At 47.0% G+C, this 24,385-nt stretch overlaps 1 protein-coding gene across 3 annotated transcripts; it reads right to left on the bottom strand.

The window, feature by feature from the left end:
- Positions 1-1,035: 1,035 nt before the first annotated feature.
- On the bottom strand, positions 1,036-24,065 carry LIMA1 (LIM domain and actin binding 1). Of its 3 annotated transcripts, none has more exons than XM_077192745.1 (11): positions 23,938-24,065; positions 20,736-20,871; positions 18,804-18,849; positions 16,529-16,921; positions 12,204-12,315; positions 11,286-11,446; positions 8,933-9,037; positions 6,957-7,014; positions 6,578-6,690; positions 3,582-3,715; positions 1,036-3,202 (listed from the first exon to the last, which is right to left on the bottom strand). In XM_077192745.1, the coding sequence occupies exons 2-11, from the start codon at positions 20,852-20,854 to the stop codon at positions 2,197-2,199; spliced, it is 2,247 nt and encodes a 748-aa protein (XP_077048860.1). In that variant the 5' UTR covers positions 20,855-20,871; positions 23,938-24,065; the 3' UTR covers positions 1,036-2,196. The 3 variants fall into 3 exon arrangements, with proteins under 3 accessions (XP_077048860.1, XP_054505203.2, XP_077048862.1); XM_054649228.2 differs by having other exon boundaries at positions 12,204-12,312; XM_077192747.1 differs by lacking the exon at positions 8,933-9,037.
- Positions 24,066-24,385: the final 320 nt, after the last annotated feature.

The following is a 24,385-nucleotide window of genomic DNA, read 5'->3' as shown; positions in this document are numbered from 1 at the left end:
CTGCTGCAGCAGAATGTGCACTGCATTGCTTCTGGCTCTTATCCCACTCTCTCCCAACCAAACCCCTCACAGGCTCAAGTGACAACAACTTAAATTAAAAGCAGCTGATAGGAAGGGGGAAAAAACCCTCAGTTGTCCTCAGCTGCCCTCGAGAGCCACCTGGAGCCAGAAATGGAAGTGAAAAATCCCTGCATGTCCTTATTCCTTTTGCCAGTCCTGTTTTAATCCCTCCTTAATCTGAGAGCAGAAACTGCTCATTTGAGTCGAGCAGCAAACCACGGACACACAGTGTCACCTAGTGGGGCACCAGAGCCAGCCCGGGCTGCCTTCCAGTGGGAGCACCGGGAATTCACCCATCTTTTCCCTCCAAGTTTATAGATGGAGAGCAGTCCTGAGGACAAGTTTGAGGTGCTGGACATGCCCCAGGAACCCCCCGAGCCTGGGCTGAGTCCCCAGCACGGAAAGCAGGGGAAGGGAGAGGCTGCTCCTGTGCCCTGCTCAGGTGAGACTGCAGAGCTGCCCCCAGCCCTGGGGCCCAGCACAGGGAGAGTCCGGGGGAGGCACCAGGAGAATCAGAGGGATGGAGCAGCTCTGCTGTGAGGAAAGGCTGGGAGAATTGGGATTGTTGAGCCTAGAAAGAGATGATTTGGGGTGACCTCATTGTGGCCTTCCAGTGCCTGAAGGAGCTGCAGGAGAGATGGAGAGAGACCTGGAGTGCCAGAACAAGGGGCAGCGGCTTTCAACTGCCAGAGGGCAGGGTTAGAGGGGATGTGGGGAAGGAATTGCTCCCTGTAAGGGTGGTAGGTCATTGGAATGGATTTTCCAGAGAATGCCTCACCCCTGGAAATGCCCAAGGCCGGGTTGGTCAGGGTTTGGAGCAACCTGGGATAGTGGGAGGTGTCCCTGCCATGGCAGGGGAGGGAATGTGATGAGGTTTAAGGTCCCTTCTGACCAAAACCATTCCATGATTCCATGACAATTCTCTGGCCCTTTAAACACTGCCTCTTTGTGAAACAAGATCAATCCAGACTTCAGTTAAAACGGAAATGACCCAAACTTTATTGAAGGTTTTGTCATTAGCAGAACTGTTAAGAAAGCAGAATATTTTACACCTCAAGAATCATTAAGATCTAATTCTCTTGAGAATACAGTACAAATAAAAGCTAATAATAATAAAAAAGGACCTCCTCCTCCCCCCATTCAAGATTTTATTATTGTAAAATAAATGAAGTCAAGTTAAAAAACGTTCTGATCTTCAACACTGGCAATCTGAAAGTGTCACTGATTCCAGAGATTTTTGCAATGCAGCACAATTTCACAGCTGTAAGGAAAAGATTTATGGCAGCTTGATAAAAGTAGGATTTCAGAGTTGTCAAAAGGCCTTAAAAATCTTATCTGCAGTTTAAAATGATGATGAAGAACTCCAAGTAAAAAAAAGAAATGACAACAAAACAAACAAAAAACTCCACTTCAAATGTGTGTGAAATGCAGAAGTAATGCCCTGCAGGCTGCTCCAAAGTGTTCACATGTCTTTTGCAGAGCCTGCACAGCGCCTGGGATAGCACTGAAATACACATGGTCCAGCAACGGGCACCGTTCCAGTTGTGCAGGGACTCTCAACTGATCACAGGCAGGTTTGAGACACAAATTCACATTGCACTCCGTTTAGGATGCTTTAGTTGTTGGACACTACACACAGAGATGCTTTTATCATTAAAAAAAAGCCCAGTTGTGCCCTTTCCATGTATTAAAGTGCACTAAGTGACCATTTTAAAGCAGGCCAGAAAGTCCCTTTGAAGTTGGTCCCTAAGCACTGCAGTAGCATTTGGAGTGGTAGGGGTGGTGTGTTCCAGAGGCCCTGTCCCACACCAGCACAGCAAGGACAGTGGAATTCCATCAACTGTTAGTGAAATACCTATTGAAGCTCAAAGGGATAAGACAGAGAACAGCTCTGTTCTCATGCTGGGGACAGACACTACCTGCTGAAGCTGTCCCACAGCCAGACACTTGTTCCATGCACCTAAAGAATTTGCAGGCTTCCAGAGTTTTCTAGCTGAGATAATTTGTATGTAGATTCCCTTAATGCTGATGTGCAGTGCAGCATCACTTCATCCAGGAGAGCTGTTTGGTAAAGCTAAAAATATCCATTTCAAAAGGCCCAGCACCTTGCAGCAAGTTTTCTAGTAAAAGGCCAATTTATTCATCATCATCATCATCTTCATAGTAGCGATTCCTTTTGATCTGCTCTTCCACAGATAGATCTTCCACGTCTTCACCCTCCCAAAAACCAACGTCTTGGGATTTGCGATTCTGGTTTGGAGATGATTCCTTAGCGGTCACAACACTGCCTAAGCTGGAATGTTTAGGAGAATTTGGTTCAAGGAGTTCTTCCTTTGGAATTTCTGGCTCCTCTGTAGTGTGTTCTTCCTCGTCTGTGTCTGCATTCATCTGGCCATTCTCTACAATGTTCTGCTCTGCTGTTTTGGTACCTGACAATTCCCGCTCTTCCTCCTCATTTTTCTCCCCGGAGTTCTGGATGTTCCTATGCTCAACCTTCTTTTCCTTTTGCTTTTTCTCTACAACAACCTCTCTCTCCAGTTCCTCATTCCTTTTCAATGTGTCTCTCTCTTCCTTGGAAGGAGATGGTGAATTCTCTGTTTTATGGCCTTTAACAGATATTGTTCTAAAGGAGGCTGCGACTGTAAAGGGGCGACTTCGCTCCTTCAGTGAGGAAGATCTTCTTAACTTTTTGAGATCCAGATCCACATCCTCCTGCACATCGGGCTTGGAAATCTCTTCTTCTGGAGGCCACTTGGGTTTGAGTACTTTGATGCCCTCATCTAAGGCACTTCCTTGGATACTTTGGTCAGATGGGGGTGGCCAGGCAATTCTGAGCTTTTTTGTTTCTGCTGGTCTTTCTTCCCTTTCAGGCACAGCTGAAGCTTTTGCTTCCATACTTGCTGCCAGAACTCCTACTTTTGCAATCGGGGCATCCTCTACTCCTGGGCTTTGTGGAGTGTCTGGTGAATTCACACCATGGACGGTTTTCTCCGGGGATTCTTCACATTCAGTTTTACCTGCCCACAATTCCTTATGCTGCTTGTGTCCAAAGCCCTCATCATAATTGCCTTTGGACTTGAAGAGCTGATTGAAGTGAGGCTTGCAGTAGATGCTCCCACGCAGAGAGGCGTAAGTCCCAAGGCTGTTCAGGAAACAGATCAAACGTTACAGCTCAGGGCCACCAACACCAGCATGTTCCAGTTGTGTTACACAAGAGATTCAATTTCAGTCTTCCACATGTTCAAAAAACAAGCTTACAGCCCTCGGGGTTTGCATGGCTCTTTCTAGGAATTCTTTACAAAGCTGGACATTCTATTTTTCCCCACATAAAATTACATTAAGAGTTTAAAAATGGCATCAAGTGCACCAGGCACTGGCACAAGTAGGCCTGTGTTACCTCTCCCACACAAATCACTGGATTATGGTGACTTCCAGCTCAGCTGGGCCTGAGCAGCACCTTCCTCAGCTGTGACAGGAAAACTGACTTCCCAGTTTTCCAGCCAAGGGAGCAGTGCACATACCTGAGTTTGCTGTTGCAATAGGAACAGCGGAAGCAGCTGATGTGAAACACCTGCTGGTTGGCAAAGAGCCTTTCCATGGGGTACACAGTCTTCTGACACCCAACACAGGTTTCCTTCATTGGCAACTGGAATTTCTATAGGGAAAAGAGAAAGTTTGTTAACTGGAAAACACATCAAGTGCTGGGGACTTGGCGTGGGTTCATGCACAGCTTCCTGAACTCTCAAGAACTGCAGAGTTCACTTTCTCTAATTATGGTGCAGCAGGGTCTGCTGGGCAGTGACAGGCTACAACAGGCCCATGGGATTGCTGTGGCTTGACAGGGAACCAAGATCTCACCCCAGTGAATCCCACAGCTGAAGCAGCACATGCTGAGCAATGGTTGGGAAAGAACAATGAGAGCACTAAAACTGAGCCTGTTCCCCAAAGCTGTCTCATCCTTTCCTGCAACCTGTTTTTATTGATAGGAGAATGATGAAGCATTCCAGTTGATTACAATCAGTGTGAGACTTACCAAAATAATAAAAATAGTGCAGAAAAAAAAAAGAATCCTGAAATGGTTTGGGTTGGAAAGGACCTTGAAGATCATCTAGTTCCAATCCCCTGCCATGGTCAGGGACACTGTCCACCAGAAGAGTTGAATTGGCCTCACAAAGTACAGGGTGGGAGAGGAAAGGAGGGAAACAGGCTGCCCAATGGTTTGAAATGTTCCATTTTTGTTAAATCTTTTCTCTCAAAGAGGAGGAAATAGTCTCAGCACCAGTACAACAGCAGGAAACACTCCTGGCTTCACTGGTAAACAATTCCAGCTCTATCCCAAAGAAACCCCACTCAGGTTTCAGGACTCACAGCCCCCCAAACTTGCTCAAGATTCAAAGATTCAAAGTGAGCAGAGCTTTGAGGTTAAACAGCTACAATTCTTATGTGCTTACTGAATTTCCTGAAGGTTTAGTGCAAGGATTGAGCACTGAGGAGTCGAGTGTCACTGCTGTGCAGCAATGATCACAGGTTTGTTTTCAGACAGCATCAAGGAAGCAAGAACATTGTCCATGAGAAAAGGTCAGTGGATGCCATTTACTTCTTGAAATCTATTACCACTGGCCAATGGGGAGGGCACTTCACAGGATAAATTAAATAACACAACATTGGCATTTTGAGGCTGCATGTTGATTACAAGTGATTTAGCAGCCCAGCCTCCACTCCAGAGTGTGCTCAGACATACTTATAAGCGTGGCTTTTCCTTGGCAAAGAATTACCTGCTACAGACTTACAAAAAGATTTACGGAAAATCTGATGGCTAAAGAAAAGGCAGGAAGGTCACAGGAAGACATCATCACAGAAATTTATTTATAACAGTCTAGAAACAATGGTTAGGAATGAAAGTTCCAGCATGTAAGGGCAGATTGCTGAAGATGGAGCCAGCTCAAGTCACTTTGTCACAACCATAAAGTTTGCTGCCAATTTAATTCCATTTTAATATGTATTTCAGGGTTTCCAGGCATTGCCTGAAGTTACAGTAAAGTTCTGATGATAACAGCTTCACTAACAAAATTCAGAATTCCTTTTAAAAAGGAATCCACAGTTTCTAGGTGCTGCCAAAACTCTGCATCTTGAGTCACTACACAAAATCTCAAAAAAATGAGATTTACTGATGCAAACAAAAATCTAATCACCCGTGCTTGCCACGTGGAGCAAGGCAGTAAAAATTTGCTTGCCCATCAAAACATTTTCTCCCTAAAGCTCAGTTTTGCACGGTGACACAACAGTGCTGGCACGTGCTTCTGCAATCACACTCCCATCCAAGGAGAGGGACTTACTTGCATACAATGAGCCCTATGAGGCGTTTTGGGCTGTGAAGAGACAGAAATTCCTTTCCAGGATACTACAAATAGGAGCTACAGGAGGAAGATGAGGCCCAAGAAGTATAAAAAGGACTTGAGAGAAAGCTGAGAGTTGAGCTCACATTAGGAGGGAAGCAGAAGGCAGGAGGAGAGGTTAGGAACCAAGAACAGGAGACAGAAGCTGGAAGAGACAAATAGGAACCTTGCATGAATAAACAGAAGCTTCTATCTCACAGAGTGCAGCATCTAAAGCTGTAACTGGGCAAAAGGCTAAAATGGTTTTGATAATATCAAGAGAAAGCAGAGAGCACCAGGACATGCAGCTTTTGTGTCACAGACTAGGATCACACAACTCTCAGTGGCAGCTCAGATTTCCCATACTGGCATTCCTCCCTTGCACACTGGCAAGCCAGATCTCCCCAGCCTCTGAGCCCAGGGCTGTTCCTCCCAAAGATGGGGAAAACAACAAAAGCCCAGTTGTTTCCTTAGGAGGGAGCCAGGAAGTGTGTGGCAGCCTAGGGAATCAGCATCCCAACCCCAGACAACACATGTGATGGGCAAACACAGCCTGAGCAAAATGTCCAGTGCTGCCATTTGTTATCTAATCAGATTAGCAAATACATCCCTGAACCAAAGTTCTCCATCTGCTTTATCGCTCCCTAAGGAAACTCTAACATCCAAGACTCATTACTCAGAAAGCCAAACCTGATTTTTATAGAGTCAGGCACCACACTGCCCTCACTATAAAGTTACTACCAGTTGCAGTTACCTTGGGAACAGCTGGGAGAGGAGCGAAGCCAAGTCCCAGCTTGCTAAAGGCTCTGGAGATCAGTACCAGGACCTCAGGGCCCATCTCCAGGAGCACAGACAAGCCCTGAGACCCTGCCCAAGCCCCTCTGCCACACTGAACTGGCACAGGGCTGTAACAGAGACAAGCAAATCCCACCCAGTCTCTGGAAAAAGCCTGACTGCTTTGAGGTGCTTTTCCACCATGAATTCAAGTGTCCTCACAATCACACTCTGATGAGAAAGGAGCAGGTATTGATCCAGTTATTGCCAGACCTTTATGCTTAAGCACATTTAGGTTTTTCAGTATTAAACAGGGCCATCAGTTGGTTTTCAGCTTCACCAGGTGTGAGGATGAAGAGCTGTGTTACCTTCACGGCTTTTGGAGGAGAGGCCTCTGTGTGCCCAGTTGCTTTAGCACCAAGGTTCTGCTGCTTTGAGCTGACAGGTTTCTGAGCTTCTGCCTCGCTCTCCGACTGTCCAGCTGAGGGAGAAAAGGCAATTAGAATGAATTTAAACTCTGGGCAGCTTATGCTCACCAGAGCCATCAGATCTCAGTTCCAGTTAAATGGTGAGGGAGCTACACTTAAAAGTGTTCAATCAAGGCAAAAGGAGTTATAAATGTCTTAAAGTTACAGCTGCAAATGAACTTCTAAACATGAAAGAAATTCTTATAAAGTCTGTGCTAGGCACAGTTCAGATTTTTAGTACAAGACAGTTTTTATTAATTAATCACTTGATAGGGCTCACCATGGCCATCCTCCAGCAGACCAGAGTGCAAAGACAAGCTGTTCTCACCTCCAGAAGCCTGTAAGAGAAAATGAGACAATGAGAACCTCTGACCTTCTGAGAGCTGAACAGTCATGGCCCCAGGAAGGCAGCAGGCAGTTTGAGACAGGGAGAGACCTGAGGAGCTCAGGAAGGGAGCGGTGTTGAGGCACAAGAGGGTCCAGCTGAGTGTCAAGAGAGTCCTTGCTACAAGGCAGACACCCTCACAGGCTTCACACATACAAACATCAGATTTCTGGTACACCTTTATTAACCCTCAGAAATCTTGGTTGATTTGCTGAGGTTCCTCCCAGGTTTTCTCACTTACAAATCCCTTGACCCCATGCAGCACATTTACTGGAAATCTCATGGTTCCCTCCAACATTTGACCAATCTCTGACATTCAGCAGAGACTGTGCTCTTGGGGAAAAAAACCAAAACAAAAAACCAACCCCAAAATTAAAAAGAACACCTGAATTTTAAAAAAAAAGCTTTTTTTGAACATAAGCCTGTTCCAAGGTTGGGACAAACATGTCAGACCTTCCTTGTTCATCCTCCTCCAGAAACAAATCAGTAACTTTAAAAAAAACTTTCAAACTAGAGGAGTTGGGTCTAAACCAGTTTCAAATACTGCACGGATAGTAGTATTTGTTCATAGCATTGTTTAGTATGGAAAAGACCTCTTGATGTAGAACTCTTTATTAAACTTGGCACTATTGCTATTAAATCAAATAGTTTTAAGTAGCTACACTGAGGAACTAAAGTACTCTAACAAGATTAACTGCAAATCATCACTAATTCACCTTAATGATTGAAAAGTCCACTGCAAGCAACTGAAATTTGTAAATGAAGGAGGTAATGAGGAGGCAAAGTTACACGTGTGAACATCCCCTGGTCTGCTGAAAGCAGAGCTGACCCCAGTGTCCTGGGCAGAGCATGAACGTGTTCTGAGGCTGCTGAAGTCACACACGTCTGGCACTGAATGTGCCACGGGTGCAGTGTGAAAAATGACAGAGTGAAGTGTCTTTTGTTTCCTTTTGCCAGAGGATTCCCATTTCTGACACTAACGACAAGCAGCTTTAATTAGGCTCATTTCCAAGTTCACCGCGTCCCTTGCAAAGGACAATCCTGGCTCCCAAACAATGCCCTATTCAGGTTCTCATTGCACCTGGACACCTCAACAAGTAACTCTGCAATTACAGCTGAACACAAGAAATTTCATTCAAATCTTCCATTCGCAGCTGGGAGATATTCTGATTTAACAGGTGCTCTTTTAATTAACTCACCTTGGAGCAGGAAGCAGCCTCGACCAGTCAGACACGAAGCTGCTCAGCTGTCTCTGAGGAACAGCTGAAAGCAAAGATTTGGCCCCTTGCCCAAGGAAGGCTGAAAAGCTCTAAAAGCCCTCCTGGCATTAAGCTGCCACGTGTTCAGCCTGGATGGAATACACAGTACCCCAATTATTATTCAGCTACTTTTATCCCGTCTGCTGTCCCCAGTTCAGGGAACAAATGCTCAAGTCCAGTTTACAGAGTCTCAATTTATAGCAGGAGCTCAAAACCAGGAACCAGCCCAAGCTGCCATTCTCAGTTACCCTAAAATTTAGCTACTAAATGCAGAAGAAACAGTGACAAACTCCTTTGACTTGGCTCATACAAAGCTGCTCATGGGGTTTTTTTAAATTGGTGGGGATTTTTTAGTTTATAAAAAAATCCACCATAAAACAAACCAACCAAGACAGAAAAATTCTCCCAGAAAACTTATCTCTAGACATTCTCTTTCACAGACAGTCTAAAAAGAACAACTTCAACAGGAATTTTGCAGCATGTAACTAATCTGCATCAGCTGCTCAATTCCCAGATGGCATGTGGAACATGGAACCAGTGTATCAGCTGTGCTTCCACAGCCAGTTCCACTCAAAATGGAGCCCTTGATCTCCACCAGCACAGACATCTTACCTTCTCCCCATCCTGACAGGAACTGGAGTCCTCAACTGGTGCCATATTCTCCTTCTGCCCAGATTTGTAATTCTTGAGTTCACTCTCACTGGCTTGAATCTCACTCTATAGGACAAAGCACTGGAAAGGTGACAGGTTCTTTTCCCCTAAGAAAATACTTGCTTTCTATTTTTCTTGAGATGTTTTAAGAACTGTTTTTCTAGTATGTGGAGTGATAATTGAAGGAGGGGCCATAAGAATGTACAGGCACTTGTTAAGTGATATATTCTAGTGAGGGAACAGGATTAGGCTGTAGGATTTTACTGTGCTCTAAGGAGGTAATGCCAGTGTTTTCCTGAGCAACCCTTTTCTTCCAAATCCCTGTTTAAAATCATTTAAGTATTCCCTGCTCAATGCACATCTTCCTTTTCAAGAAAGGTAAACTTTTCACTTGGAATGACAAGTATTTCCATACAAGCACTGCCTAAAGTACAGAGAAATTGCTAAATACAATATGACATGAAAGCAAATCCCACATTTGCTTCAATTCTAGTCAAAACCCTGACTCTGTTTTCCTGAGATCTTTGTTCTTGACAGACTGACTGAAGACTTTCACAGAAGGATCTTTCAGACTCTAAAACCAATGAAATCCAGTGAAACCTCGTGTTTCTTTCATTGCCCCAGGACACAAGATCAGTGGAAGCCTCGTGCTTTTCACAAGGCATCTTCTCTGTGACATGAAAGAGGAAGAGGCACATGCCAGCACTAGCATCTTCCTGCACTGGGAAACAAATCTCCACAAAGCCAACCACATCCGAGAGGTTCATAGCAAATGTTGGAATTTTAATGCTTAGATCTCTGTATCTGCTGTCCAGCACCTTTCCCTCCCCTTCCAACACACAGAACTGATTGTTCCTCATCCCTACTCAAACCAAGTGTCCATCAGGTTTACTCCAGGCCTTGTTATAGCCCTAAAACAGCTGTTCCTAGGAGAGTCTGGCTGGCCCAGGTATGAAAAGGGCAACACAAATACACTTCCATAGCAAAAAAGCCCTGGTTGCTTTGGCAGCAGGGAAGGAGAAGATCCCGAGGTTAGGGGCACAGTGGCACTGCAAACACCGGCCTCAGGAATCCCTGGCTGCTCCCTCTCACTGCCCTCATCCACGTGCCAGGTCAAACTGGGAAGAGATTGTCCCCAAATGGGGCATCCTGAGAGCATCAGCCTGGACTGACACTAAACCAAGAGCTCTGGGGGCTGCAAACAGGAGCCTCTGCAGAAATGGCAAATCTCTTGCCATCAGGACAGAATTTAGTTACTCAGCCACCACTCTAAGCCCCAAACTGGAAAAGGCATCAGGAAATGAGCCCAGGCAAGGCACAGGAGGCAGAAATGGGCAATTAGGTTAATCAGATTTGTTGCAGTGGCTGCAAGGACTTTCCATTCATGCAGGGAAGGTTTTACTGACCCTTCTCCCACAGCTGGGGAATCTGACCCATGTGCAGATGAAATTCAGGAATCACTTGAGCTCAGAAGAAGCCCTTGGTTCTCCACAGAGACTCCTGGAAAGCAGGCTCTCCTCTGAGGGAAAACCAGCACTTTGGGCTCTCATTTCCAGGGCAAGTTTTCCAACTTAAAAAGGCCTTTTCTCTTCAAATCTATTGCTCTGGTTAATAAAGGTAATACTTGAGCAATATAAGTTCCCATCATTCAGCAAAAATATCAGAAACTTCCAGCAAATGTACCTAAGCAGTTTTTAACAAAAACTGAGATTCCTGAAACTTCCTCAGCTGTAACACCTCATTAATTGTTCAGCTCCTGGTCAAATATTTGCAAAACAGGCAGAGGTTCATTCACTGCAAGAGTCTAATTGGATTCAGAGAGTGGTGAGAAATCCTGAAGGGAGGTAAAAAGTGAGGAAGACTGACTGGAGATCCCAAAGCTGCAGGCCAAGAGATCCAAGTTCTGAGCACTGTGTGACACAAAGTGACTTCACCTCACTGTGCCTCAGTTTCCCACAGCTTAGAGCTGCTGCACAACATAGAATTGAGTTTTCTTTTTTAAACAAAAACAACAAACACGTAGAGAGCTACAGATACTCAAAGTAAAAGAATGTCAACCATGCTTCAGAAGGACCTCAGTCAGGGTGCCAGCAATTAATTCCTTGGAAAATTTTCAACATTATTCCAGGAAGATGCAAATAGACTTGTTTCTTCCTGCAGAGAAGAGGCAACTCTTCATCAGAAATTACTCCTATGGGCACAGAGTTATTTTCAAAGAGAATGGCATTACCCTCAAGCAGCCTGGTTTCCTCAAGAGCTGCTTTCCAGTCTCAGGCTGGGACAAAAATTCACTTCCACACAAACCAAGACTTACCATGGGAATGATGCCTGAGGAACTGCCCTGCTTGGACACAGCTGCCTGGTACTTGGCCAGCCTGTCCTTTATGGATGTCTCTGATAAACGGGGCATGTCCAGGTTCTTCCTGCTCTCTGCCTTGTCTGGGCTGAGTCCTGGACTGGTCTCTACAAGATACCCTGGTAAAATAAAAAAGCCCAAACATGAATAACAGATAACTCCCAGAACACTTTTTTAAGATCCTTTTTGGGGAGAATAAACAGATTGCCCTTCCCTCCAGGACCATGCCAGTGAGGACACTGTGTGTATCACTAAGGAGTGAGACCCAAGGGAACAGCTGCAGCTGTGCCAGCCATTGCTGGAAACCCCAAAAGATTGCAAATGGTTTGCTAGAAAAAGGTCTCCAAACAGATAAAAATGCATAGTTTTGTTTAAATCAAAGCTCACAGTAGCTCCCTGTGTCTGGTCAGGATAGGAGGGATGAGCATTGAAGGAAGGAGGCAGAAGGAACATTGACTGTCCCTAAATTACCTTGACTATTAAAACTAGTTCTAGGATTGAGACACAGGAAAGAATGGGCTGTATTCCTTAATTTGTTGGTTATGCCCTGTGCCTTGGTTTCCCATGCTTAAGAGTGGAATGGTTTAAAACTCCCAGCAAGGCTTCAGTAATTTAAGGGGATGCTGATGGACTTCCTCCCATTTTGGAAAGGCAGAAGTTACCCCACAGAACCCTTGGGATTGGAAAAGCCCTCCAAGAGCAGTGAGTCCAACCTGTGCCTGATCCCCACACCTTGTCCCCCGACCAGAGCACTGAGCACCACATCCAGCTGTTCCTTGGACGCCTCCAGGGGAATTTCTCTTGTGTAAAGTAGATGTATCTGTTCAGCAGAGCCCAACCCAACCCGCCCCAAGGCCAGCGCTGAGGTTTCCTGACCTGCTGTGCCGTGGCTCCGCTCTCCCTGGGCAGCGTCGCCGTCCTCCGGGGACGGGCCGTTCTCCGAAAGCCGCCTGCCCGCGCCCGCCCGGCGCGGCTCCCGGGGGCCCTGCTGGGGACAGAGCCTCCCGTCAGCGCCTGGGCACGCGGGGATTGCTCTGGGTAATCCCTTCAGAGGCACAGGTGTCACTAGCAAAGCTGCTTTGCTGCAATAAACAAGGCTAGCGGGCAACATCTTATTTAACCAATATGAAGTTTGATCACAGAGTACCTGACCCACTGTCACCTGGAAACGCTTTCTTGAAGAGGTCAGTCAGTGCCCTTTGGAAGTTCTCTTGGTTTAAAAGGACCACAAAGATCAGATTTTTAGGTCGTTCACACTACAGATACAAAACTTCAGTCTAGATTTTTGCATTTCATGCAATTTCTGTTGAAGCCAATAGTCACGGTCATTGTATGAAGATTTAAAATCTTCATTTTAAATGAAGGATGCAAGGAACAACTTATCCAAAATCTGCATTCATTTTCAGCCACAGAAAAAGGAATTAATAGGATTGCAATGAAAGTTACCTAGAGTTATTTGTTTTGATTTGGACAGTTCATGCATTTGGTACCAAATAATTCCCTAATTACATCTGATAAGGCTGAAGCTTAAGCAGCAGTGTTAGAGATAAATATTCTCAGATCTCCAGGATAATCACTCTCTGCTGCAGAGCTGGACAGGGTGTCCTGGTAGCACCACACAGATGCTCTGGCTGCCTCAATCAGATTTTATTCTTATTTGTTGAGACAATTTGCCCAAGTCTAAATCTCAACAAAAGAAAGCACAAAAAGAAATTTCTACAGCTTTGATAAAAGTTGTTGAGCACAGTTAAACTGGACTCCATCAAGGCAGGATGTATTCACAGCTGAAAATCAGCCTATAACATCCTAGAAGGTGCTGGACCTTTGTTGTCTCTCTAAGAAGAGTTAAATCACAGTTGGAAATTCAGATTGAGGCTAATGTAGAGAAAAAGGCAGGTTTGGCAAGATGCTCCAACCCCACATTGCCCCTCAGTTCCAAAGACTTTCTTATTTGCTGGTCACCAAACTGAAGGAAATTCCAAAGTTTTATTTTTGCAGAACTGCAGTGTAAGATAATCACTAGGAAAAATCAGGCTGCTTTCCATACAAACAGCAACTTCACCAGGAAAGGAAATGCAGCTGGAAAACCTCATTTTCCATTAGCACGGGAAATAGTTTCTATTTCTGTGGTTTGAGACTTTGGTAGCTTTTCTTACTGGAAAAGAGCTTTAGCTCTGACAAGTCTTGTGCTGACCAATAGGCTCAGCTCTGGGAGTGCCTGCACACTTGTAAAGACTTGCAGGTCCCTCATTCCATGAAAACTATTCTTAGATGATCATTCAGTCAATGTCCCCATTAACATCACCCCAGCCCACCAGTCTGGGCTTCTTGCAGCTCAGAAATGTGGGCTCCAAAGGGTCCATCAGGAAAAGTTCAAATCAGCAGCAGCAGATAAAGTGCTCCTGCCCTTTGCCACCTCACATCTGCAGGTGTTACAACTTCACCTGAAGAGCTTTTCTGTGGGTGAGCTGCAGAACACAGAGTAAAAATCCCAACAACCAGAATGCAAAAGCTCTAGGGGTCAGGCATAGTTCAGTAAACATACAAATATTCAATAAATCTATACATATCCTACAAATATGTGTAGGTTTTATATCAAGTTTTATCATGGAAAAAAAAAGAGTAAAAGGAAAAGAAATATTTAACAGAGAAGATAAGGGACTTTCCATATTACAATGGACTGACCAACTGCAGGGAATCAGCAGGACCATGGCTCATGGAAGGTAACTCCTGTCACATGGAGGAAGCCCCCTTAGGGATTTGTCACTCTGTGGCTGGGCCCTAATTCCCAGGGCACAGCTTCTGCTGCTTTGGAAAGGGGACAAAATATTCCTGGTGTGTGGAAAGCCCCAAGTTCTCAGACTTGGGCAAGTGCAGAAGCTCTGCTGTGAGCACAGGTAAAGCTTCACCTGGGGCACAGAGCTGGGCAAAAACCCAAACCAAAGTTACACCTATTTCATTACAAACCCAAATCAAAGTCACACCTATTTCACTACAAACCCAAATCAAAGTCACACCTATTTCATTACAAACCACCTGTGCCAAACATGACCCTGCCATGAGGTCACCTACACCCCACAGCCAGGTTTTGCCTTAAAGGAAAAACACAAACCAGCCTGGAGATAACTTTTCCAGAAATGTTGCAGATCTGATCCTCCTTTCCCCGGGTGTGCTTTCACTATCACTTACAGGAAGAATCCTTTGAATATCAGGTCTTTTATCAGTTCCAGTCTTTTTCTGCCTGGCCTACCCCTAATGGGATTAGAGCAGTTTGTTTCCATGAAAATGCAATAAAAGATCTGCCTCCTATCTATTGCAAAGGCAGAGCAAGATCTGAACGAATGAATGAATGAATAAATGATGAGATTTTAATTATAATCCTGAAAATGAGAGTAGGATTGTTTAAAGGGGGAGATGGAATCAGGAAATCCAGGCCCTGCCCAGCAAGCATGGGAGATGATTTATCAGCACTGCCACGAGCCTCCAGCCGTGCTGCTGCTTAGTTCACACCCAGGTTTTGCCAGCAAAGCTCTGGCAGCACCAACACATCAAGTCTTCAGTAAAGTCCAAGGAAAACTGCCATCTCTCAGCTGAATTTACAGTTGGACTCAGTGACAGAAAGGAATTTTCCACCAAAATGGTTCCATGAAGCCTTGCTCAGGAAAAAGCACAGGAAATAAATGGGAGAGGCAACTGCAGAGCTGCAGTGCTGTCGTGGCTCCCAGCTCACCGAGCCACACCTGGGTCCCACAGCACCTACTCCCTTCCCTCACTGACCCAGTCCTCCCAGCACAGATCAATTCCCAGAACGAGGAATGGAATTCCAAACACGCCCCCTCTCCCCCACATCTGAACTTCAGAACCCTCCTTTTCCCTTCTACCGTAACAGATTAACTTGGAATAGGGATTTTGAACCGAACCTGAGCAGTTTTGTGCCTTCTGGATGGCGTTTACTGGCTCTAGTTCGTTTTCAACAGTGTTTGAATTGCTAAACTTGACAAACTATCAGTTTCAGATTCACTCAGCTCCACAACAATTTATTCCCCAGGCTGAGATAAAGTTACTCGAAGCCCATCTGCAGAATTCCTGGGGAATTCTGAGTGATTAATCCTGCAGCAAGAGTTCAGGGAAGGTCTGTCATGGGCAGCTCTCATACCATGACAAAGACTACAAAAATTCGAGTTGTGAAATGACTTCACACAGACCCAAAATTCCCTTTAACACCGAGTTGCTCCTCTGAGCCCTGAATTGTTACATATTGAAACAACTTTTATCCAAAATGTGTTTGCTTTAGTCAATACCTCAAGAAAACCAGTCTCAGTAAAACAAAGCCAGGAGGAGAGGAAACTATGAGAAAACTGGAAAATCCACCAGCATCGAGGCCTCGGGACCGTGTTGCAAGTCCCCAGCATATGCAACTCATTTTGGAGTTAAGCAATTCCCCCCGGGACACGCCGGCTGCAGTCCACATGCGGGATCAGATTTCATGAGCAGTTGGAAGAAAAATGCGAGCCCTGAACATTTGCAAGTCAAAACTAGTGAGGGCAGGAGCTGCTCTGGCCATCTCGGCTTCGTTTTCCCTCAGTGAGATTTGTTTTTTCGATAAGAAACATTTTGTAAGACACAAAGATGAGGGAAGAGCGAGGGAAGGATGGGAGGGAACTCACACTCTATGTGTGTGTGAGTTTGTGTGATTCATACTGATACAGATATCAAAACCTCTCACTTCTTATCTCGACTGCAACAGTCCCGATTGCCGAGCTCACTTCAAACTCTCTTACTTTTCATATATTAAAAAATACATAAATACCTACATATGCATTTTATACAATTCATATTGCATTTTATACAATTCATATTTGCACACCTCATTGTAATCTTCACACGAGACACGAATAACCCCTACTTACTTTACAAAACTTAAGAAATTCCATACTTATTCTCCCCTCTACCACTGAACCCTATCAAAGCAAATTCACTTTACTCCAACGAGCAATCACGAGCTGCCACAACTCCGAGCACCACGCACGTACTTGCGCGGCTCGAGTAAGTTACTAACAGCACGGTGTTCTGTTTTCACTAAAACAATGAACACAATATTTGCAGAGTCAATAGCTGGAGCCACTCCCTCCCGGGATTTTCCCGATGCCGCGGAGGCAGCAGCTTCAGTTTCTCCGAGATCGGGAGGGACAGATCCTTACCTTGGGCTGAGGGGCTTCCCCCTTCTCGAACATCATCTTCAGCTTGCTCAGGGGCACGTTGTACTTCTCGATCCTGCCCGGAGACTCCGACCTCTCGCTGCCCTCGGGCTTTTCCATTTCGCGGGGCTCTCTGGCGCAGTTTTCCGCGGTGCCGCCCTCCCGGCAGCGGCCGCGGGGCTCGGCGCTGTCACCAGCGGGGCACTGCGGCCGCCCGGGGGCAGCTCCGGGCCCCGGCGAAGGGGCGCGCCCGGTCCCGACCTTGTGCCGCACCTCGGCGCCGCCGGCCCGGGCCGCTTCCCTCCCTGACTCCGCTCCCAGCACCGGATTCTCCCACTTCTTCTTCAGCACGCTCAGATTCCCCCTCGTCAAGTGAGCGGGCAGGTTTTCTGTGTTCTGCAAAGAACAAGGAGTTAACTGCAGCTCTCCGAAGCACTTCCTTTCCATGCGGGAGGAAGCTCAGCACCGACCCCCGCTCCCGGCCAGCTGTGAACAGTTACAGCTGTGCCACATGGAGAAAGCATCCAGGACAGGGAAGGAAGGAGGGGGGAGAAGAGAAAAGTCAGGAGTAAGGCAGGAAGTGAGCAAACAGGAATGGCCTTATAAGGCAAAAGGGAGTCAAACCCCAGGAGTTAAATGCCACACAAAAGACCTGAATCCACATATGAAGGAAATGGGACTCAAATCCACACGAGGAGGGTCTCCAGTCCCAGAACAAGGCAACGGGAGCACAAGAGCCATAGGAGGTGGCTGGTGTGCCAAATGCTGTAGTGTCTTCAGAAGACAACACTACCAGGCCTTCCAAAAGCTACAAATTAGCTCTCAGAAACCACTAAATCCTTGGAGTTACCTGTTTCTGCAACACTTCAAAAGCTCAAGCCAAGCACCCACAACAAGCATCCCTCTGCTCCAGTTTAAAAACAACCAGTAACTTGCTGGGGTTTTTGTTCTATTTCACTCAAGCCATTGAAAGCACCACTGGGGACACACACCCACGCCCCCAGAGTCACTGGCACTGCCTCACCCCCAGGGGAACACCCGGAGCAGCATCACCTCCTCCCATCCAGCTGCTGCCAGCAGTTCCCTCTCCCCAGAGCAACAGCCCAGCCCGTGCTGGAGCCATTGCAACCCAATACCTGCCACCATTGCATGTTTCCTGTCTCTCCCTTATGGAGACCACTCCAAACTCATTGCAAGTGGAGCAGGGCTGCCAGGCTTACAGGAATTAACCAGCATTAGTGGCTATATTGGGATTTAAGTCTCTCACCCTATTACTCTTCTGGTCACATTTTGAACGCTGCTTTGCAAATTGACTTGAATCCACTTACACTTCAAAAAAATCAGTGCGTTTGCTGACTGCATTGAAAAGAAAGTATTAAAACTGTAAGGGAAGTGTTGTAATGGAACAGAAATATTGAGAATTGTGTGACAGGTTTCTGTGGGAACACCTCCAGAATCTCAGCACACTTCCTAACACAAGTCCCTCCTGCTTGAGATTTGCCCGTTCCCTGATCACAGGAAGATTGACAGACACAAGCACAAGCATTGAAGAAAATTTAAGACTGAAAAGTAATTTTTAGAATGCTTATTTTATCCCACCTACATCCCAAACAGCAGCTCCCCAAGCATTAGAGAAATCAAGGCAGCAACATTCCCATGGATCCTGAAAATACTGGCAGTGCTTTAAAACACAAATTACCCTGGGGACCAGGACAAAGCCCTGCAACCTTTGTCAGCCAAGGCTCCCTGACCTCTGAACACCTGAATGCAATGGAGGTTACAGGAAGGAATGTGGGGCTGTAACAGAGCCAAAATGTTGGTGCTGCCTCATCCAGGGGCATTTGCAGCCCTGGGAGTCCCTTCAGAGAAGATCCTACAGGTCTCAAAGACACATGCTGGATTTCAGGGAGGCTTGGAGGCTCCTTTTAAGCACTTTTAAATTTAGTTAAGAAAGGAAGAGGCACCACACAAGTGCCTCCAGCTAAGAACAGGAGGTGGGTACTCCTGGCTTGTGGTTAACTCATTTTGCCTTTTGCTTAGGAGAGAACTGGTGATTCAACACAGCTTTGGGCAAGAAACTTCATTTCCTTTCCTCCACACTGGGAAAAAGCATGAAGCAGAAGCAAAGCCTGTGTCTAAGCCAGGTTTTCTGTAGGATACACAGCAGCAATTTTGATATTCCAAAAATCAGCTGTCACAGCAATATTAATGCAGGTGATCCATCCTGATTTCAGGCTGTGCTTTTCCAAGGAAACAAACACTTATACAAAACACTTACACTTCTCTTCTTCTCAGCAGTGGCTTCTTCAGCAGCTTTCTGATACCTTTGAGAGAGTGAAAAACAAACAAAACCCCAGTTTTAACCAGAATACTGAATGCTCCTGAAGACAGCTGAGATTTTTCTTCCCCCACCCCCTGGATGAACTAAAAGGAGAGGCTGGACAAACAGCAGCAAATAACACAAAGCCAAGTGACAGACACATTTTCAGTCATCCAGTTTACAATAATAACACCCATTAATACTTTTCATTCCCTAAGCACTCTGATTCCCAAATAGAGACAGTTTACCTTGGAATAGCTGTATTGTTTCCGCCACCCAGCTGTCTGCTGTGCCCCCTTGCAGGAATAATTCAGCTCTTTATATAGCAGCTGCTGAACCAGAACAAATTCCAGCTTGGCACATGCCGAAAATCTCCCTAAGTGCCAGAGGATTTTACTCCGTGGGCTGGGAGCTGCCCCCATTCAGCATTTGCCTCCTGGGCAGCTGAGCCATCACAGCCCTCTGGAGATAAGCCACCCTGGATCATGAATCAAAGTCCTTTAAGGAGCTGCAGGGAACTCCCAGCAATCTGCACTCCCTCCACAGTCCTCACTGCTTACCACGCTGCACAAGGTGACTGCACTTGGCCTTTGAAATACGAAAATTAGTGACAAATTTTGCCATATTAGAGGAGAGCTCTGCCTTTCAGAGAGAAGGAACCCAGCGTCTGCTTGGGCAAAGGGCATTTCTGTTTTCCTGATTTGTGGAATTCTGCTTTTGACACAGCAGCGAGTGTGTTGCAGGCTGTTGCTCCTCTTTAACCATTGCAAACACACTAACCCACATCTCTGCACTATAAAGGGTCCAAATTTGAACACAAGGTGCTGAGAAAGTGATGCTGGAGGAAGAGGGGTCAATACTGGAAGAAGAAACAAAGAGGAGCACAGATGAAAGTCAAGCAGCACCTGGAAACCAGATGATGACTGAGGAGTCCCAGCCCTCTCTCTGAGGGCCAGCCCAGCATGGGGCACTTTTCTAATCTCTGCTGTTGCCTTTTGTGCCTCTGACCTGACAAAACCGATTATGTGGGATGGAGAAAAACGTTTTCACATACAAATATTTAATTAACAGCACTTAAATGTCACACTCCTCCCTGTGGGCATCAGGGTGGCAAAGCCAGAGAGCTGGACTGTGTTTTTCCAAGGCACTGACCCTGCCTATGTAGAGGGACACTACTTGATTAAGGAATAGCAGTTTGGATTACTTCCAGTAAGCCTTTTTCAAGGGATTATCAACATTTAGCAAGATGACCAGGTTTTGTAATCAAGCTTCAGCGAGTGAATAAATTACCTTAACAAGGTGGTGACAGCAAACAGCTTCTCCCTGGGCCTGAGCTCCACAGAGGAGCTCTGGAGCTGTGGGTGTGTAACTATCCCTCTCCTGCAGATTCCATAAAGTTCACCCCACTTAAGATCCAAATACTCCAAAACTTTGTTACACTATTAAAGCAAGAACCTCAGACTCTCAGTTCCCCAAATCCCATTGAAAACCCCAGCTGAAGCCTATATAATTCCTTAAGGGAATAAAGGCTTTTGTAGGGAATGCATTGGTTATTAGCACTCAGCTTTCTCAGGGTATACAATATTTATGGTTTGAGTTTAACCTTTTATCCATCTCTCCTTTTCTATCTAAGTCAGGAGAGGTTTAAGGTGGATATCAGGAAAAGGTTGTTCCCCCAGAGTGCTCAGGCACTGGAAAAGCCCCTCAGGGAATGGTCACAGTCCCAAGGCTGCCAGAGCTCCAGGAGCATTTGGACAACACTCCCAGGCACAGGGTGGGATTGTTGGGGTGTCTGTGCAGGGCACAGCAACTGCGAGAGCAGCAGTCCCTGCTCAGGGTGGCAGCTGTCACCCACACACAGCTGGTGCTCTCCAGCCCCACAGCACTTACTTGGAGAACCTCTCCGCGAGGGCCGAGGACTTGTTCTTGTTGACCAGGGACAGCTCTTTGGCAGTGATTTTCAAAGACTGGGAGGTCCATTGCCTTCTGTTGAACGGGGAAGGCTCCATCTTATCTGCCCAAATCCCTGCTCAGGAGGAAGGAACAGTGTCAGCAATAGGAACTGTGAGCAGAAAACAAGTTCCACCAAGTGATTTGCTCCCAGCATCTCAGTGCCACCAATCCTAAACCCCTCAGGATCTCATCCATTAACTGACTTTAAAAAGGCAGCAGATAACAGTTATAATTTCCTCTGCAGATGCCATTGAGATGGTGGCCTGATAAAGCCGTGGGCACAATGGGGAGCTGTGGACACAGAGGATGCCAGAGTGACAGTCCCGTGTCACACACACACAGGAGCTCCAGGAAGCCCCAAAGTGCCCTCGCTTGTTCCGGTTTCAAACCAAACGTGCTGGCATTTATGTAAGAGGGCTTGAGTTACGAAACTAAGAGGATGTAATTACTATACAAACATTTTTCATTCACTCTTGTGTTCACTCTCAGCACAGCAGCGTTTCCTCTGTGAGCTCAAACAAGTCTCGTGTTCATGGAGGCAGCTGTGCCCCTCCTGTTGCAGTAGTTACCATAATATCAGTTAAATAGTATTAATTACATAAAAAACAGCTCCAACCATCCCATCCTCCTGGAAATGGGAAGAGATTTCATCAAGCTTTTCACCACAGAAGCCAGCAAGACTGTATCAGATTTATTTTTTGCATAGTTTTCTTTCGTGGAGGAGGAAAGGAGGGGAGATTAATTTAAAGAGTTCTCTGATAAGACAAAAATAAAGCCTGTAGGGAACGCCTTTCCTTTTTTCCTCTTATATTTTATCCCTGCTCCCATGTCACACAATGCCTGTGGCAAGGGCGTGAACTGACCCTGCAATGCCAGCTCCAGGCAGGCTGAGCTCTTCCTTGCATTTTCCATTAATTCCTTTAACGGATTTGCACAGTCACGGAACTCTGGATGCAGTGTGGGTCCAGGTCTGCTGGACAAATGGTCACACACAAACACCTTCAGACAAGGTGCAGCCGATCCAAGGGAGGAAAGACAACGTTTCTGAAATCCTCACAGGGACAGAATGCACCTGCTCAGAAATGACAGGGATGTGGGATTCTGCAACACCTCAGTGCAGGAGAATTCAGGGGCACGGGCAGAGTCTGGCAGCTCCCAGTGCTGGCATGGGAGCCCTGGGAACAGCAAAGCCTCTCCAGTGCTGTTCCCTGCCTGGAGCAGGTGAACACATCTCCGCACTGGGAGATACAGTCAGGAAGAATGCTCCTTTCCCTCACATTCCATGACTTCTCTGATGTCCTGGAGAGAACAGCACACCATGACAGGACAAGTTTTATCAGAAGAATGATTTTGGTGGCATTTTCAAAAGTGCAGGTTCAACTACTGCTGTGAACAAATGACGCTGGTTTTGTGGGGATGTTGAAACAACTGAAACCACTTATCAATGTTGCCTTCCCAGGTGCAGCCACCTGCAGCCTCAGCCTCTGAAAGGCACACAGCCCCTTCCAACCAGCAAGAGAAACCCAAAGTGGGGTCACTTTCTGAAATTCCTGCATCACCAAGTCCCCTGCAAACCTCCATCCAGGCTGCACTGAGAGTGCTCTGCATTTGACAACAGCACAAATCACCATCCACAAAGACAAAGGATCTCATTTCCAACTTCTCTCTTTTTAAAAGTCATATTCCATACACAAATAAACCCAGTAATTCTGTGATGCAGAATGTAGCCTCCACTCTCAATCCCCAGGAGTCTCAGAATACACACAGAGAGATTACAGATAGAATTTACTGCTGGAAAATCCCACAGAAAGAATTCTGTCCGTGTTAAAGACCAACGCTGAATGAGCCGTGTCGTGCCACAGTTTGAACTTTGTTTTATGACTAATCTTGAGCCAAAGGGAGCTCACCTGAGGCCCCGCTGCAGTTTAAATGGCCTTTCACAGAGCAGAGTCAGCTGTGCCCAGGAAACAGGAGCGGGGCATTCATCAGAGCTCCCCTGGCACACGGAACAGGTGCCCATTGACACACGGAAGGAACAGCTCAGTAAAACTCTGAGAAACAAAACTGAATGTAATTGTTTGGAAAATAACCCCAGTCTGGATGCCTGAGCATCCCACTGCATCTCCAACCAGCCCTGTTCAGGGCTGCATCTTCTCCCTGTTGAGTTCTTCTGTTTCCCTGCCATTCTCCATCAAAGCCACAGGTACATTGAGTTAATCTGGCCTGTTTAGGCAAAAATCTCTTTATAAAGTCAGTACCTGCTGCTGGGACATTCAGCTGGAAAGAGAAGCAGCCTATCTGGAATCTCAGTCACTAGAAATGACATGAAACAGGACTCTGACATGCCTTGAAACTTGTACTCCCACATTTTTATGCCATTCCACATTCTTAGCACTTTCCATTCATTTACAGTTTTGGCGTGTTCAAGTATCTCTGGGCTTTCTTTAGTGCTCTGAGTAGTTTACTCAGAGAAATTTCAGAAAACACATATTAAGATTTAAACAAGACAATGAACGTTCTGCCTGCTGCAATGGAAGCAGGTTCTGTAGAAGGTGGCACAGAGACCAGAGGAGATGGAGACAGGGATGCCAGAGGTGTGCCAGATGTTAGGGAAGGGAAGGACTGTGATTGAGCCACAATCCAGCACAGCACATCAAATCTACCTCTAAGAACTTCACCCACAAGTTTAACAGCAGAATATAAACCCCTCTCTGTGGAAAGATTCTGAAAGGAAAACCGACTAATGCTTGCCCAATGCTGAAGTAGCCTATTCATTACAAGTGGCCACAGGAACGGGCCACCCACGGGCACCACGCTCCAGCCCCGGGCTCCAACCCGCCGAGAGGCTGCGGGCAGCGGAGGGCGCGGCCCCCCGAGCCCCCGGCCAGCCGGGCCGGGCACGGGGAGGGATCACCGGAGCGGGGCCCGGACTCACCACGGCCCCGCCGAGCCCCGCGGCGGGTCCAGCTCCGCTCTCGGGGGAGGTCCCAGGGCTCCCAACCCCCGCCCCGCGCTCTTATCCCGGCCGCACCGGGGGGAGAGGTCCCCCCGCACCTGTCCCGGCACACCTGGCCCGGCCCGGCCCGGCCGGCAGATCCCAGCGCACCTGTGCGCCGTCCTCCCGCCCCGCCCCACCTACCTGTCCCGGCGGAACTCGGGAGATCCCAGCGCACCTGTCGCAGCCGAAACAACGGGTCCCAACGCACCTGTCCCGGCCGAACCGGCGACTGCACCTCCGCGCCCGCCGCAGCAACGGGCAGCGGCTCCGGCCACGCCCCGGCCACGCCCCCGGCTCCATTGGCCCTTGCCCCATGGCACGGCCACGCCCCCGGCCACGCCCAGAGCCCTCGGGACACGCTCCGGGCCTGGCTCTGTCCCCCAGGCTTGGCTCTGTCCCCCTGGTTTTGCTCTGTCCCCCTGGTTTTGCTCTGTCCCCCTGGCCTGGCTCTGTCCCCCTGGTTTGGCTCTGTCCCCCTGGCCTGGCTCTGTCCCCCTGGTTTGTCTCTGTCACCCTGGTTTTGCTCTGTCCCCCTGGTTTTGCTCTGTCCCCCTGGTTTGGTTCTGTCCCCCTGGCCTGGCTCTGTCCC

The sequence above is a fragment of the Agelaius phoeniceus genome, chromosome 35 (genome assembly GCF_051311805.1).
Source record: "Agelaius phoeniceus isolate bAgePho1 chromosome 35, bAgePho1.hap1, whole genome shotgun sequence".
Lineage (NCBI taxonomy): Eukaryota > Metazoa > Chordata > Aves > Passeriformes > Icteridae > Agelaius > Agelaius phoeniceus.
Note: the sequence above shows the minus strand (reverse complement) of the source record. Positions and strands in the feature narration are given on the sequence as shown.